The 14,834-nt window shown below is 35.4% G+C and overlaps 1 protein-coding gene across 2 annotated transcripts in view; it reads left to right on the top strand.

Moving 5' to 3' along the window:
* Positions 1–5,751, top strand: part of LOC150080966 (guided entry of tail-anchored proteins factor 1-like) — a 129,430-nt gene extending 123,679 nt beyond the window's left edge. The window contains exon 5 of one of the 2 annotated variants that reach the window (XM_090381157.1): positions 5,634–5,751. In XM_090381157.1, coding sequence (XP_090237283.1) covers positions 5,634–5,698 — 65 coding nt within the window. In that variant the 3' untranslated portion in view covers positions 5,699–5,751. The remainder of the gene's footprint in view (positions 1–5,633) is intronic. The other variant, XM_090381156.1, reaches the window with a different exon arrangement.
* The last annotated feature ends 9,083 nt before the right edge of the window (positions 5,752–14,834 follow it).

The following is a 14,834-nucleotide window of genomic DNA, read 5'->3' as shown; positions in this document are numbered from 1 at the left end:
TTGATAGGATATTATGATGTGGTTACAAAGGAACTGGATGCAAAAAATAATTTTGATATCATATATTTGGATTTCAGGAAAGCTTTTGACACTGTTGCGCATGGAAGACTATTGTACAAATTGGAGCAGAATAGTATTAAGGGTAAGTTGCTACAATGGATAAAAGGATGGTTAAGTGGGAGAAGACAGAGGGTGGTAATCAATGGGTGCTGCTCTTCGTGGACTAATGTTATTAGTGGAGTCCCACAGGGTTCAGTGTTGGGTCCACTGTTGTTTTGTATATTTATCAATGATATTGATGAAGGTATATCAGGCTTAATGTCGAAGTTTGCAGATGATACAAAGGTTGGCAGGGTTGTTAATGACAGTAATGGCAGTGTGCTACTGCAACAGGATCTAGATAATTTGGGCAGATGGGCTAAGAAGTGGCAACTGAAGTTTAACCTTGACAAATGCAAAGTACTGCATATGGGTAGAAGTAACCCCAGAGAAACGTACCAACTGTGTGGTACTACACTTAAGGCGGTAGAAAATGAAAAAGACCTGGGAGTAATTGTGCAGTCACATATGAAGTTTTCTGAGCAATGCAGACAGGCTGCCAGGGCAGGTCATGGGGTTTTGTCAATGATATATAGGAATTTTGCTAGCAGGGAAAAGGAAGTGATTATCCCTCTGTATAAGGCAATGGTCAGGCCACGCCTTGAGTACTGCGTACAGGTCTGGAGGCCTCATTTTAGGAAGGATGTAGATTTACTTGAGCGTGTACAGAGAAGGGCAACAAGATTCGTGAGGGGAATGAAGGGATCCTCATACAAAGAGAAGCTTAAGTTCTGCAAATTGCAGTGGCTGGAGACTAGGCACCTGCGCAGTGATCTGATTGAGGCATATAAGGCCTTGAATGGGTTGAGCACGCTGAATTCTGATGGGATCCTTCCACTCGTTCAGATTACGAACCTAAGGGGGCATAAATTCAAATTAAGAAAAGACAGATGTAGAATAGATGTGCGGAAATTTGCCTTTAGCCAGCGGGTAGTTAATTGCTGGAACAAACTTCCATCTGTCGTTGTGGAAGTTGATAGGTTGAATAAATTTAAGGAGGAACTGGACAAGCATTTGGAGGCAATGGTGTGATTTTTTTTTTTTTTTTTGGCTGATGCTGAATAAGCTCATACACTTGCTTTCTTGCATCACATGCCACTACTACTACTACTACTACTACTACTACATGCCAACTCATTGTGAAGGAGGAGCACAATATGAGATACTGATAAAATGATGCCCTTTTACACTACAAACGTAGTTTTTTTTGCCTTTAAGAGTGATCTATGGTATATTCTATATAGATATTATATAGATTAAAATATTATATAGATTAAAAGTTAACAGAGGGATGAATGATATGCTTGCTTGCTACAAAGAAATCTATGATGAAAAGAAAAAAGCCACCATCCAGTCATCCATTAATATGCTCTTTCATAAGGTTGAGTGGCTGACCAGTACTAAATCTCCACAGTCCTCAACCTCCACAGCGGTGTACTTATCAGCTAAAGATGTTGATTCTGGCAACGATGATCGAGAGGTAAAACTTACTGACGTTAGGCCTGTCTCCTCTCTTTTTTTGTAATTTTATAATTTTGAAATTATTTTAAATTGCTAATTTTTCTAATTTTTCCTGTGCATGAGATAAAAAATTGAATAAATACAATAAATAATTTATTTACATGTTCATTGAACATTTCTTTTCTAATTTTTCCTGCGCATGAGATAAAAAATTGAATAAATACAATAAATAATTTATTTACATGTTCATCGAACATTTCTTTTTTGATTCAATCAATTCAGCGAGCACATTGCGAGTGCTGCAGAAGAATGGGGGAAATTCCGACTTATGTAGTGTTCCCCGGAATGCAATCCTTACATAAGTCGGGGAGTTCTTGTATATATATGTATAGTAGCAGTAGAGGTAGTAGAGGCATGTGATGCAAGAAAGCAAGTGTATGAGCTTATGTAGCATCAGCCAGGGAAAAAAAAAATTCATAGATTCCTTCAAGTATGCAGATGACACAAAGGTTGGCAGGGTTGTTAATGGCAATAATGGCAGTGTGCTACTACAACAGGATCTAGAAAAGTTAGGCATATAGGCTGAGAAGTGGCAACTGAAGTTTAATATTGACAAATGCAAAGTACTGCATATGGGTAGAAGTAATCCCAGAGAAATGTACCTACTTTCTTGCATTGTTTTCCACTACTAATACTAATACTAACAAGTTTGAATATGTTGTTAAGCTCAAGAATATGTTTTATCCATGCATGTATAGTATAAACTCTTATGCCCTTTACAGTATGTATGCTCACACACGCACACATACTGTATAAAGACATATAAGTTATTCCCATGTAGAGTTGACATATTTAAGAGAAAATAAATATATGTATAATAGCTTAAATGTCATGTTATATCAAAGAAGTTTGTATATCCTATAACCTAACGGTCGATGACTTGAAATGCAATCAACTATGTATATAATATAAACCAACATATTATTTTAAGAATTGATTCCTTGTGTATTGTAGAGTATTTGTTTCCCTTATTTAAATAAACAGTTTTGTTTATTTAAAGAATTTATTTGATAAATAATTTTGCCCTTAAATAACACTCTAGTTTTTTCCCAGCACAGCATGATGTTTGTGGAAGATAGACCTAGAACCAGTGGATGCGAGGATAAAATATCAACGTTACACCTTTATTTTTATGAGACAACCTGTAATTTTTTCTCCAACAGAGTGATGTTGTTGTTTGTTATTTGGTTTTTAGGAGCATTAGCAACTAAGGCCATATTGCTCCCGGATACGCAGTGATCATTCCCTGACCTTTCTGCATCCTCCGTATTTCGTAGTGACGGGCTCGAACCCTGGTCTAATCAAGAAGCGTGTGCTATGCACTGCTGCTCCTTCCCACCTGGCTACGGAGGCGCCAACCCAACAGAGTGAACAGTATCATAATCCCTCCCCCCCCCCCTTTTCTTTCATCCCACTTCACTGAAACAGTAACTTGATTGAAGACTTTTATAATTAGTGTAGGCTTCAGTGTTCCCTGATAATTATATTCATCTGATGCATTTTTCCTTCTATGCCACTAGTCTCATCAATTAGTCCAACATCCATTTAAGTCTAAACCATGAATAGTATATCTTAGTATAAAAAGCTTGGAGCTTTAGAATGCTTCAACCAGTAGATATTAGTATTAGTAATGGCAAAATGATTCAAGGAAGCAAGCTGAAACAGCTTAATCAACCAAATCAGAAAAAAAAATCCCTTCATTTGCACATTCCTTTTCATATTTTGTCCAAAATTTTTAAATTTATTCAACCTACCACCTGTATAATACCTGGTGGAAATTTATGCACATCTGAATTTCACAGAATTCACAGCTGGCATTATGCCATATCAGCAATGCATGCTTAAATTTGGCTGTTTGTATCCAGCCAGTGTTTAATCTTCCATCTATTGCATGACTCCTGAAAGAAAGGAAGGGGAGAGGGCCTATTTTATTTATTTTAGCATTAGCAGTGGCTAGCAAGCTAATGCTAAAATAAATGCTAAAAAAGGAGCATAAGTTATAAAAAAAAAAGAAAACCTTCCCATTTCACCCATCCATTTGCTCCAAAAGTTTGTCACCTCTTCCTTGAATTTATTTACGTTGTCAATTTCCACAACGACAGATGGACGTTTGTTCCAGCAGTCAACTACCCACTGGCTAAAGGCAAATTTCCACACATCTATTCGACAACTGTCTTTTCTCAATTTGAGTTTATGCCTCCTCAGGTTTGTAATCTGAGCAAGAGGAAGAATCCCATCAGCATTGAGCCTGCTCAATCCATTCAAGGCCTTATACACCTCAATCAGATCACCTCACAGGTGCCTAGTCTCCAGATGCTGCAATTTGCAGAATTTAATCCTTTCTTGGTAAGACCACCCCTTTGTTCCCCTTACCAGTCTTGTTGTCCTTCTCTGTACTCATTCTAGCAACTCTCCATCCTTCCTAAAATGAGCCTTCCAGATCTGTACGCAGTACTCAAGGTGTGGACTGACCATTGCCTTATACAAGAGAATAATCATCTCCTAATCCCTGCTCGCAAAATTCCTGTATATCATTGACAAGACCCCATGACCTGCTCTGGCAGCCTGTCTGTACTGCTCAGAAAACTTCATATCTGACTGCATAATTACCCCCAGGTCTTTTTCATTCTCCACTACCCTGAGCTTAGTACCACACAGTTGGTACATTTCTCTGGGGTTACTGCTACCCATATGCAGTACTTTGCATTCATCGATGTTAAATTTCAAGCACACTTCTCAGGCCATCTGCCCAACTTTTCTAGATCCTGTTGCAGTAGCATACTGTCATTAACAACCCTACCAACCTTTCCTTCTATTTCTCTGAATGTCTCTTAGAAGTGGATTTATATCTTTTCGTCATGATGAAAAGATATCCACTTATATAAATGCAAAAAAATGAAGTATGAGAAATATCAAGTTATGTGGATTGGAATAACTGTTATAAATCATAATTAATAAAAGACAATTTCTAGTTTAATTATAAAGGTAAAAAATTATGTTTTACGATAAAAAAAATAACTAACTGTATTAGACCCACACAGTGCTTTTTGTTCCAAATTTTTGGAATAATGGATGAAAGGGTAAAGCCAAGAATGCAAATGAGAGTTCATAAGGATATGTCCCCTTCTCACTGCAATTAGGGCTTTTATATTAAATTTTTAAAAATAATCAGATTTAAATAAAAATTAGAGACTTGATTCATATTTGTTTTGAAACTTTTAGTGGTATATTGAGTACCAAAAATAGAAACACTGAAGCTCTCTTTTTTCTTACAAATAAGCACATTCGATATACTAAATAATATTACACTAATGTCAACATTTCAGATCCTATAGGTATCCATTGTATTAAAGTTGAATCAAAAACATCAACATTAGTGCAACATTATTTAGTATATTGAATATGCCTGTGGAAAGTACCCAATAAGCTATTTAAAATTTCAAAACAAATATGAAGTCAAGTGTTTGATTTTTTATTTAAATTCAAGTATTCATTCTCTTTCACACAATATATTTAAAAATAATATAAATATTACCCTCCCATAAAGGTCATTAATTTTCTCATAAAGTTAAGCCTAATATTTAATATTACTTTATTACTTGTTGGAGCAGTTTGGGTTCAAAACCTGTCAGTGACTGGAATTGATGGCTTCTCAGTTAGGCCTGTATTAATTGATATGAGGCAGAGGAAGTATAGTTCCCCCTCGAGAGTAGTGTAGGCTAAAAAAATAGAATTGTTTTAGCCTACACAACATGCAAATCAGTTCACAAAGGCACACTTGTACAGATATAAAAGATCGTATGAACTAGTGCACTGTGGTCAAAGTAAGTGATGTGCCAAAACACAACCAATCACCCTGTGTAGCTATCTGGAGTGTCAACAGAATTTATTAATATTATTTTTTAAAATTTATTTATTTATATTGTTATAATTTTGGATACCTGGATACTTTCTTTTGTGTTCTATATCTGCAATTTTTGATTTTACATAGTAGTTGTCCTTTATATCTTTAGGAAGTTCTCGCCACATATTTCCCAGACGGGTACTGATCATCTTGTTTGATTCGTCTGGATGCTGAACAGATAACTTTCTGCGGTGCTCTTGAGCAAATATCATAAAAGCATTTGGTGGGCGTCGAATTTTAACAGATGAATGTGGATCTTCATCATTGTGACTTCCTTCATTATAATTTTGCAGTGCTGGAAGTTGAGAATTTGAAGAGGGATGTTGTGCATGGTGATCACATATATCATCTGGAAAATAAAAAAAAATCATTAAATCATTAATGTTTAATACTAGCACAAAAGTTTAATTTTTATAATATTTAAGATAATAATTGGAAAACAATTTTTTCATGACTGATTAATGGTTGAATGTTTTTTCAAACCATTCTTATTGTTAATGGTATTTCCTTCTTTGTTTAACAACATGGGCTTGGCACACCGAGGGTCCTGAGCTGGATATCATCATTCGTCTCTTTCTTGATGATTACCTTCTAACTTCTGACTCTCTCTCTCTCTCAGGGTAACTCGGAAATTTTTTTTAGCTGGTGCAACATAAGCCTCAGGCTTCCTTGCACTATATGGCTAGTAATAATAGTAATAATAATAATAATAATAACACAGGAAGTGATACATGTTAATATATGTAGCATTGAGATACATTTTTTAGACATGTGTTATGCATATGAAGAGTGACATTTTTTTTTTAATATTAGCATTAGCATTAGTAAGGCACATGATGCAAGAAAGCAAGCTTATATAGCATCAGCTAAAAAAAAAAAAAAAATTTTAATGTTTGCTTGATCTTTGTTTGTCATGAGAAACAACAACTTAGTGTAACACATGATTACTATAGTAAAAACACACAAGATAAAATCAAACAATTCCAGAACTAAATACTGAATATAAAAAAAAATTAATATATGATAAGAAAAACTTTTTATTTTTTTTGTAACCTATAAAATTCTAGACTTTTTTATATTAGATAACATTTCAGTTGCACCCGCATGAAAGTTTATTTTATCTGTTGTTGGTGGTAATTTTTTATTGTTGTTTTTTTCGAATGTTGCCTTTGAACAAAGATCTATAAAATTTTGAATTTTTTAAAAGAAATCAGCCTCAGAGATTGCATAAGTAATTATTGAAGCATATGGTGAAAAAACTTATCAAGAGAGGAAATATTTGAATGGTTGGAGCTTCAAAGACAGATGCAGTATCATTGAGGTGTGGGAGACCTTGTCCATTAACAAAAATAACATGCTTGTCTCCCATATTAGAAGCATTATTTAGACAAATTATCAAATATGAATTGAAGTTGTACCATTTCAAGCTGAAATATCATTTGAGGGAATATTCTATTGACGGCTCACAGTTTTTCATGTGACCCTCCAGTTGAGAGTATTCTTCCATTTTCCAAGTGTGTTAATGTTTTCTTCTTTAAAAAAGGCAGTGAAGCTTGTTGAAACCACAATGAAAAGTGCTTATTAATATTAAATATGATTTTTCAATTTATTTCAAGTGATACATATAGTAAATAACTATTTGTCCAAGCCTGACATAATCAAGTGATCACTATCAGGCATAGCAGGACATGTAGTATTAGTAATGGAAAATGATGCAAGAAAGCAAGCTTATACAGCATCAGCTAAAAAAAAAAAAGAAGACACTTCCCATATCACAGCCCACCACCTCCAACAGTGAACTACCTGTGGCTGAAGGCAAATTTTTACACATCTATTCTGCAACCATCCTCCCAAAGCTTGAATTTATGCTCCCTCATGTGTAGTCTGAGCAAGAGAAAGAATTCTGTTTAAAGCCTTAAACACCTCAACCAGATCTCCTTGTAGGTGCTTAGTCTCCAGGCACTGCATGAAGCCTTTCCTGAACCCCTTTTGTTCCCCTCATCAATATCATTAATAATAACAGGAAATAGCTGGGCATTTCCTGTTATTGTCTGCAGAGGGGGGGGGGGCAAACGGGGTACTTGCCCCTTCCTGGGATCGAGTAAAAAATTCCACAAATTATAATCGTAAAAGTGATCGAGATATGTAACCTTACACCCTCGACCATGGGATGCTTTGTCTGCCTTAAAATTTTATTACAGGTTGGCCAGTTTCGGCCCTCAGTGGGGTAACCATAGAACATGTTTCATCTATTGCAGCAATAAAACACGTGTTCCTGTTTTTGGTTCATCGACTGATATTCCCCAAACTTTACCAGAAGTTTTGGAACATTGCGACTATTTCCCTTCTATTAATTCGGCAATAACTATTACCTGTACCATTGAAAGAAGTTTCAGCACCTTGAGATATGCAAAAACATGGTTAAGGTGTCCACTATCTCAGAAACTTGCTTATCAGGTTTATGTATGATTAGTGTGCACAGGAAGAAACTAGAAGAGAAAGTGGTAAAGAAGAAATTTATTGAAAATGTCATTAATAGGTTTGCAAGCGATAGATGGAGAATTCAATTCTTATAAGATTATTAAAATTATTATTATCTATCTATCTATATATACATATATTAATTCCTGTTTCCTTTATATTGTAAATTTAAATACATTATGTATGTGTTTTTGTGTTGATGCAATACTGTATTCTATAATCTACTTGTTTAATTAAATAATTAAATAAAAATTTATTGATGTAATTATTTGTCTCCAAGCTTTGCCTCCCCTGGAAAATTTTCTGTGGATGCCATGCTGGGCACAGAACTGAAATCTGAGAGATTCCACAAATAACATTAATCCAAAAAGAGCAGTGCTCATTGATGAAGGCATCAATTCTCCCACTTAACCATCCCTTTATCTATAGCAGTAACTTGCCCTTAATGTCGTAGTGCTCCCAAGTTGTATAGCAATCTTTTATGTGCAATAGTACCAAGTGTTTTTCTGAAATTTAAAGTATGAAGTCAGAATTATTTTTTGCATCCAGTTCCTTTGTTATGGCATGGTATCCAATCAGATTGGTCAGACAAGACTGTCCCTTATATAATCCATGATGTAGCTGCATTATAAAGGCATTCTGTCTAGATGATCCTGCATTACTTCATCAACCAATGACTCCATTAAATTTATCTGGAAAAGAAGTGAAGCTAACAGGCCTGTAATTACCATGTCACCCTTTGATGCCCCTCCCCCTTTGTGAATTTCGGATACATTTACACATCTCCATCCCATAGGGAACGTCCCTGAATCCAAGGATTCTCCCATAAATGTGGCCAAAGGTTTGCTTACCTCTTTTGCTGTCTTCCTTAATATAATTAGTTAATCGTATCCATCCAAGGTGCCTTTTTTATGTTTAGCTTCAACAATTAACAAATAATAATAAACAGAATTTTATGTTTAGCTTCAACAATAAAGGAACCACTTGGTGACAGTGATCACAATGTACTGATGTGGGAATTACTTAAGGATGTAACAACCATCAAGGCTAAAGGGAAGGGCTTTTGCTTTCATAAAGGTGACTACAGGGGTCTCAGACAGTTTTTAAATTCTGTACAGTGGGATCAACTGATGATGTTACCAACATTGAATTCTAAATGGGAAGCCTTCAGGGACTTAATTTTGGAGGCTACTAGGCTTTTCATTCCAACTAAGAAATATTGTTCAAGGTTTAGGCCTAAATGGGTGTCAGGTGAATTAATGAGGCTTGTGGCAGAGAAGAAAAATGTATGGAATGCATATAAAGTATCAGGTGACACAGATGCCTATGGCAGATATAAACTAGTCTGCAATCAAGTCACAAAGGAGGTTAGGCAGGCAAAGGCAGATTAAGAGACATCCTTGGTAGAGGATGCAAAGAAAAACAGCAAAGAGTTCTTTACTTATGTAAACTCTAGAAGGAAAGAGATGAATCATATTGGACCACTTAACATAGATAGGTTGACTGTTGATGATCATGCTCAGGTAGCTGACAAACTGAATGAGTATTTTGCATCTACATTCACACATGAGGAGTCATTCATTGAGAGAAGTGCCAGAAGTTTATCAAACTCTAACAGGGAGCTAAGTGATTTTGTAATAACTGAGAGCAAAGTGGAGGACAAATTGTTGAAGTTAAACATAAAAAAGGCACCTGGGGTGGACGGTATCTATCCAGTTATATTAAAGGAGGCAGCAAAGGAAGTAAGCAAACCCTTAGCCATAATTATGAGAGCTTTCTTGGACTCAGGGGAGGTCCCCATGGACTGAAGGTGTGCAAATGTATCACTAATTCACAAAGGGGGTTCAAAAGGTGACACAAGTAACTATAGACCTGTTAGTTTAACTTGTGTTCCGGGGAAAATAATCAAATCACTGGTTAAAGAAGCATTGGAGAATCATCTAGACAAGACTGCAAGTTAAGACACAGCATGGGTTTATTAAAAGGAGGTCTTGTCTGACCAATTTGATTGGATACTATGATGTGGTTACAAAGGAACTGAATGCCAAAAATAATTTTGATATCATATACTTGGATTTCAGGAAACTTTTGATACTGTTGCACATGGAAGACTGCTTTACAAATTGGAGAGGCATGGCATTAAGGGTAAGTTGCTACAATGGATAAAAGGATGGTTGAATGAGAGACGGCAGAGAGTGGTAATCAATGGACACTGCTCTTCATGGAGAAATGTTATTAGTGGACTTCCCTAGGGTTCGGTGTTGGGCCGATTGTTGTTTTGTATATTTATCAATGATATTGATGAAGGTATGTCAGGTTTAATGTCTAAGTTTGCAGATGATACAAAGGTTGGCAGGGTTGTTAACGACAGTAAAGACAGTATGCTACTCCAACTGGATCTAGATAAGTTGGGCAAATGGGCTGAAAAGTGGCAACTGAAGTTTAACATTGACAAATGCAGAGTACTGTATATGGGTAGCAATAACCCAAGAGAAATGTACCAACTGTGTGGTACTACAAAGTGGAAAGTGAAAAAGACCTAGGGGTAATTGTGCAGTCAAATATGGAGTTTGCTGAGCAGTGCAGAGGGGCTGCCAGGGCAAGTCATGGAGTCTTGTCAATGATATATAGGAATTTTGCTAGCAGGGACAGGGAGGTGATCATCCCGTTATACACAGCAATGATCAGGTCTGGAGGCCTCATTTTAGGAAGGATTGTAGAGTTGCTAGAATGATTGATGAGGGGAACAAAGGGGTGCTCTTACCAAGAAAGGCTTAAGTTCTGCAAATTGCAGTGTCTGGAGAGTAGGCACCAACGAGGTGATCTGATTGAGAAACTTGAATGGGTTGAGCAAGCTGAATGCTGATACGATCCTTCCTCTTGCTCTGATTAAGAACCTGAGGGGGCACAGATTGAAATTGAGGAAAGACAGTTGTAGAACTGTCCTGTGGAAATTTGCCTTTAGCCAGCGAGTAGTTGATTGGTGATTGGTGGAACAGACTTCCATCTTTTGTTGTGGAAGTTGATAGCCTAAATAAATTTAAGGCTAAGCTGAACAGGCATTTGGAATGAATGGAGGGGTGAAATGTGAGGGTTTTTTTTTTTTTTTTTTTTTTTGGCTGATTCTACATAAGCTTGCTTTCTTGCATCATGTGCCTCTACTAATTCTAATTTATCTTTCACGTTCCTCTTAGTTATCACATAATCATTCAGCTCCTTGTTAGAATTTGATACCCTTCTGCCATTCAATTCTCTAAAAAATTACTATTTATGATGTAGATACAAAATATCTATTGAATTTTTCAGCAACCTGGGCAGGATTATAAATAGTTAAACCGTTCATATCTAGTGGACCAATGTGATTCATCACCTTCCTTCTAGCTTTTACTTAAGTAAAGAAATCTTTGCTGCTTTTCTTTGCATTCCTCACCACACTTCTTGTAATCCGCCTTAGTTTGCCTAACCCTCTTTATGACTCGATTTCAAACTAGTTTATATCTACTTTAAGGTTTTGCATCCCCGCATTTGTCTTCTCTGCCATAAGTTTCATCAGTACATCTGAGATGTCTGAATTTGCCATGGTTACGTAAAGCTTACATGAATGCAAAATATGGTTAATGATTATATTCCTTGACAAAAACTAGTTGTAAACTCCTGTCACCTAGCGTTCTGCTGGAGTATAAAACAGAAAACTGAAGAGATTCATTTTTTTTATTACAATATATTAAAATATTAAATTATTGCATAACAATATATTAAATTTTATTTAAATTTTATATATCGCAATGCAGTAATTAATAATTAATTAATATATTGTAATGCAATAAAAATAAATAGTTTTGAACTTTATGGGTGTAACTGTTATTTGTGTACATGTGCTTCTTAGAGCTAATCATTGCAGGTCAGATATTTGTACTGGTATATTGAAAAAAAATATGTTTTATCATGTGGCTTGCAAGTAAGTACAATGCATACTCTCAGTAGTTTGAAGTTGAACAGCCCTATCATATGGTTGTTGCCAGGTCATCATACTAGATATTTTAAACATGAAAAATTATGCAATCTCTTTGTTCCCAAATTTCAGCAGATCAGATGGTGAACTTAAAAAGGAACCATTTGAAATTTGTGATTGCAATCCAGGATTTTTAAAAACACTAGTGACAGCAATTAAATATAGTTATATTGTTACCTTTAATAACACTCCAGACAAAATGTCAGCACTCTGAATGGAAGTCTCCCATGTCTACCAAGAAAAAAACAGTCTGATTGGCAGGTCTGAAGGCAGAGTTATGCTAAATTACTGTTTTAAATCATTGTTGATAATTGGTTCATCTGGTTAACAAATTATAATGCTTATTCATGAACAAAAAGCTTTCAAATTAGCATAAGCCTAGGGTGAATTTATAAAAAGAGGTAATATTGTTAATCAGACTAGGTACTTGGAAATCTTTAAGCATGTTTGAAGCTTTACTGGGACTCAGAAACAGTGAATTCAACCATTACTCTGTACATAACACAATATTCGAGTGCGAGACACACTCAGATAGTATTATTGATGTCTAATATCCACTACCATACTGAGTTCCGTATAATTTAATATTCCCTTTCTGCACATGATTATCATGGTCTTTTAACGTTATTCTGATTTTGTGGCGATCACAAATTTATTCCCTTTTATGGAAGTTATGGAGGACTGCAAGTGCCCTGAATTATATGAAAGAAGTTAAAATTGTTCATCAAGAAGCACCATACAAATTAAGTCAATTTAACAGCTGTAAAAGTGAAGCTTGGGGATATTTTGATGTTGCCCAGGATGTAAAGAAAACAATCAGTAATGAAAGACAGCTGTTTTGAAGGAGCAAAAATTTCTCCAAAAGGAAACAGGCTATCTTGCCTACTTTTAGATGTCTCAAATCTAAATTACTGCAGCTTCATCTCATTTACTGGTTACCAGTGAAACTGCAGTGGATTGTACCAGTTATTTCAAAACATATATTTCTAGAAGCTTTTGCAGGGACCAAACCCACTAGGGAGACCAGGATGCAAAGTCCAGATTAGTAAGTTGTTTCGTTTAAAGCAAATATCATCATGGATGAAATCATAATAAGAAAATCTTGAATTTTGGTGCTTAAAATATCGAATTAGAATAGATCTTGATTCATTTAGTGGAAAATCAGAATCCTTTTACTGATAGTCTGTAGAGTGATCACTAGATGGTCAATTATTGTATCAAATCAGTGGGTAACAAACAAAGGAAAAAATTTTTCCTTTGTTTGTTACCCACTATGATTAGGAAAATTGTTGAATCCAACAAACCACCTGATAAATGTAAAATTTAGTTCACATTTGCTGTCATTGATTTTACAGATCATCATCACTGTCATATTCTTAGGCTATATAGCAGTGGTGTATTTTATCAGTACAAGTGTGTTTGTGGACCAATATGCATGATTTCTAAATTTAAAAACCCAAATAATTTGATTAGGAAAACTGCTTCCTTCACATGAGATTGACTAACTACTATTTCCAACTGAAGAGGCCTTTACCCTGTCAACAGGTATCAAAAGTATTGTTCTTTCTCTAATTGACTGGGGCCATTTAGGCCCCATGTGCCTACATTTTTTTAAAAATCAGCAAAATTGTTCACTTTTTTTATGCCGCCTCTATTTTATCTTTTCTAAACACAGTTGTAAAAAAATCCATATTTTATATTAAAATATATTTTTAATTAATTTTTATAATTAAAATTTCCTTTAAATCTGTCAGCAAATGAAATAGACCTTTTAAAATTACTTGTTTCAACTAACAAACCTACAAGTGGACAGCAGCTTCTCAGTAACAGGAGTGCCCACTGCATGAAACTTGAAGTATTCAGGTCAACAATTTGATTCCAGATGATGATTCAATGTCACAAAGCTAGAGAGCATTATCGATTGGAGGAAAGTGCATGGCAGTAAACACAACTTGCTATCAATAACTGAAAGTGAATGCCAATCAACACATGCATACAAGTAGGTTTAACTCAATTCATGAATTTTTCCCAATTGTGTGATAATTAACAGAGATTTCTGGAATTTAATTTTCATTGGAGAAATTAAAGAAAACATTTTAAAAAAGAGCTTTTAAGAGTTTCAGTTGTGTGGAAGGAGTAGATGAAGAACACAAATTGCTGAAATATTGTCTGGGGTTGAATCAAACCCACACCCTTAACTCGGGGTTAAACATCCCTCAGTGTCCAAGGTTATTTGAACACAGACCTCTCCAAACAAGTGACAAAACTGCTATCATGGAGGACTTAGTTCTTGGATTGGCCATTTGCTAAAGCAGTGGTTTTCAACAGAGGTGCTGCATCAACATTCCAGGGGTGCCACTTAATTTGGGTTTAAGTTACTTAAACTTATAATTATTTTTTAATTTTGTGGTGATCTATAATTGATGTTTACTTAGTACCTCTATATAAAGTATAAAATTATATACTGTATATACAGGGTGCCTCAAAAATACATGGCATAACTTCAGGAATGAGTTCCTCGTATGTAGACAATAAAAATATTTTATATCAACATAGTTCCAGAAATGCTTGGTTCCCGAGTTATTAACCAGAATGTCTTATCTCCCACAGGTGATTTCTTTCATCACAAGGTACTCATCATAATTCAAGCTATTCCTAACTGGCCCCCTGGGCAAGTAGCCCATATGCCAATATTTCATAACTGTTTTATTTGTTACAAATCCTTGGTCAATCACCTTAACAAAACAACAATTACAAAAGTCTAACTTGACTTATGAAAATTAAAAGAAAGCACAACCTTTAGCCTCGCGGCGGAGA

The sequence above is a fragment of the Mastigoproctus giganteus genome, chromosome 9, assembly GCF_048544385.1.
Source record: "Mastigoproctus giganteus isolate SK-2022 chromosome 9, ASM4854438v1, whole genome shotgun sequence".
NCBI lineage: Eukaryota > Metazoa > Arthropoda > Arachnida > Uropygi > Thelyphonidae > Mastigoproctus > Mastigoproctus giganteus.
This window is presented reverse-complemented; position numbering and strand designations above follow the sequence as displayed.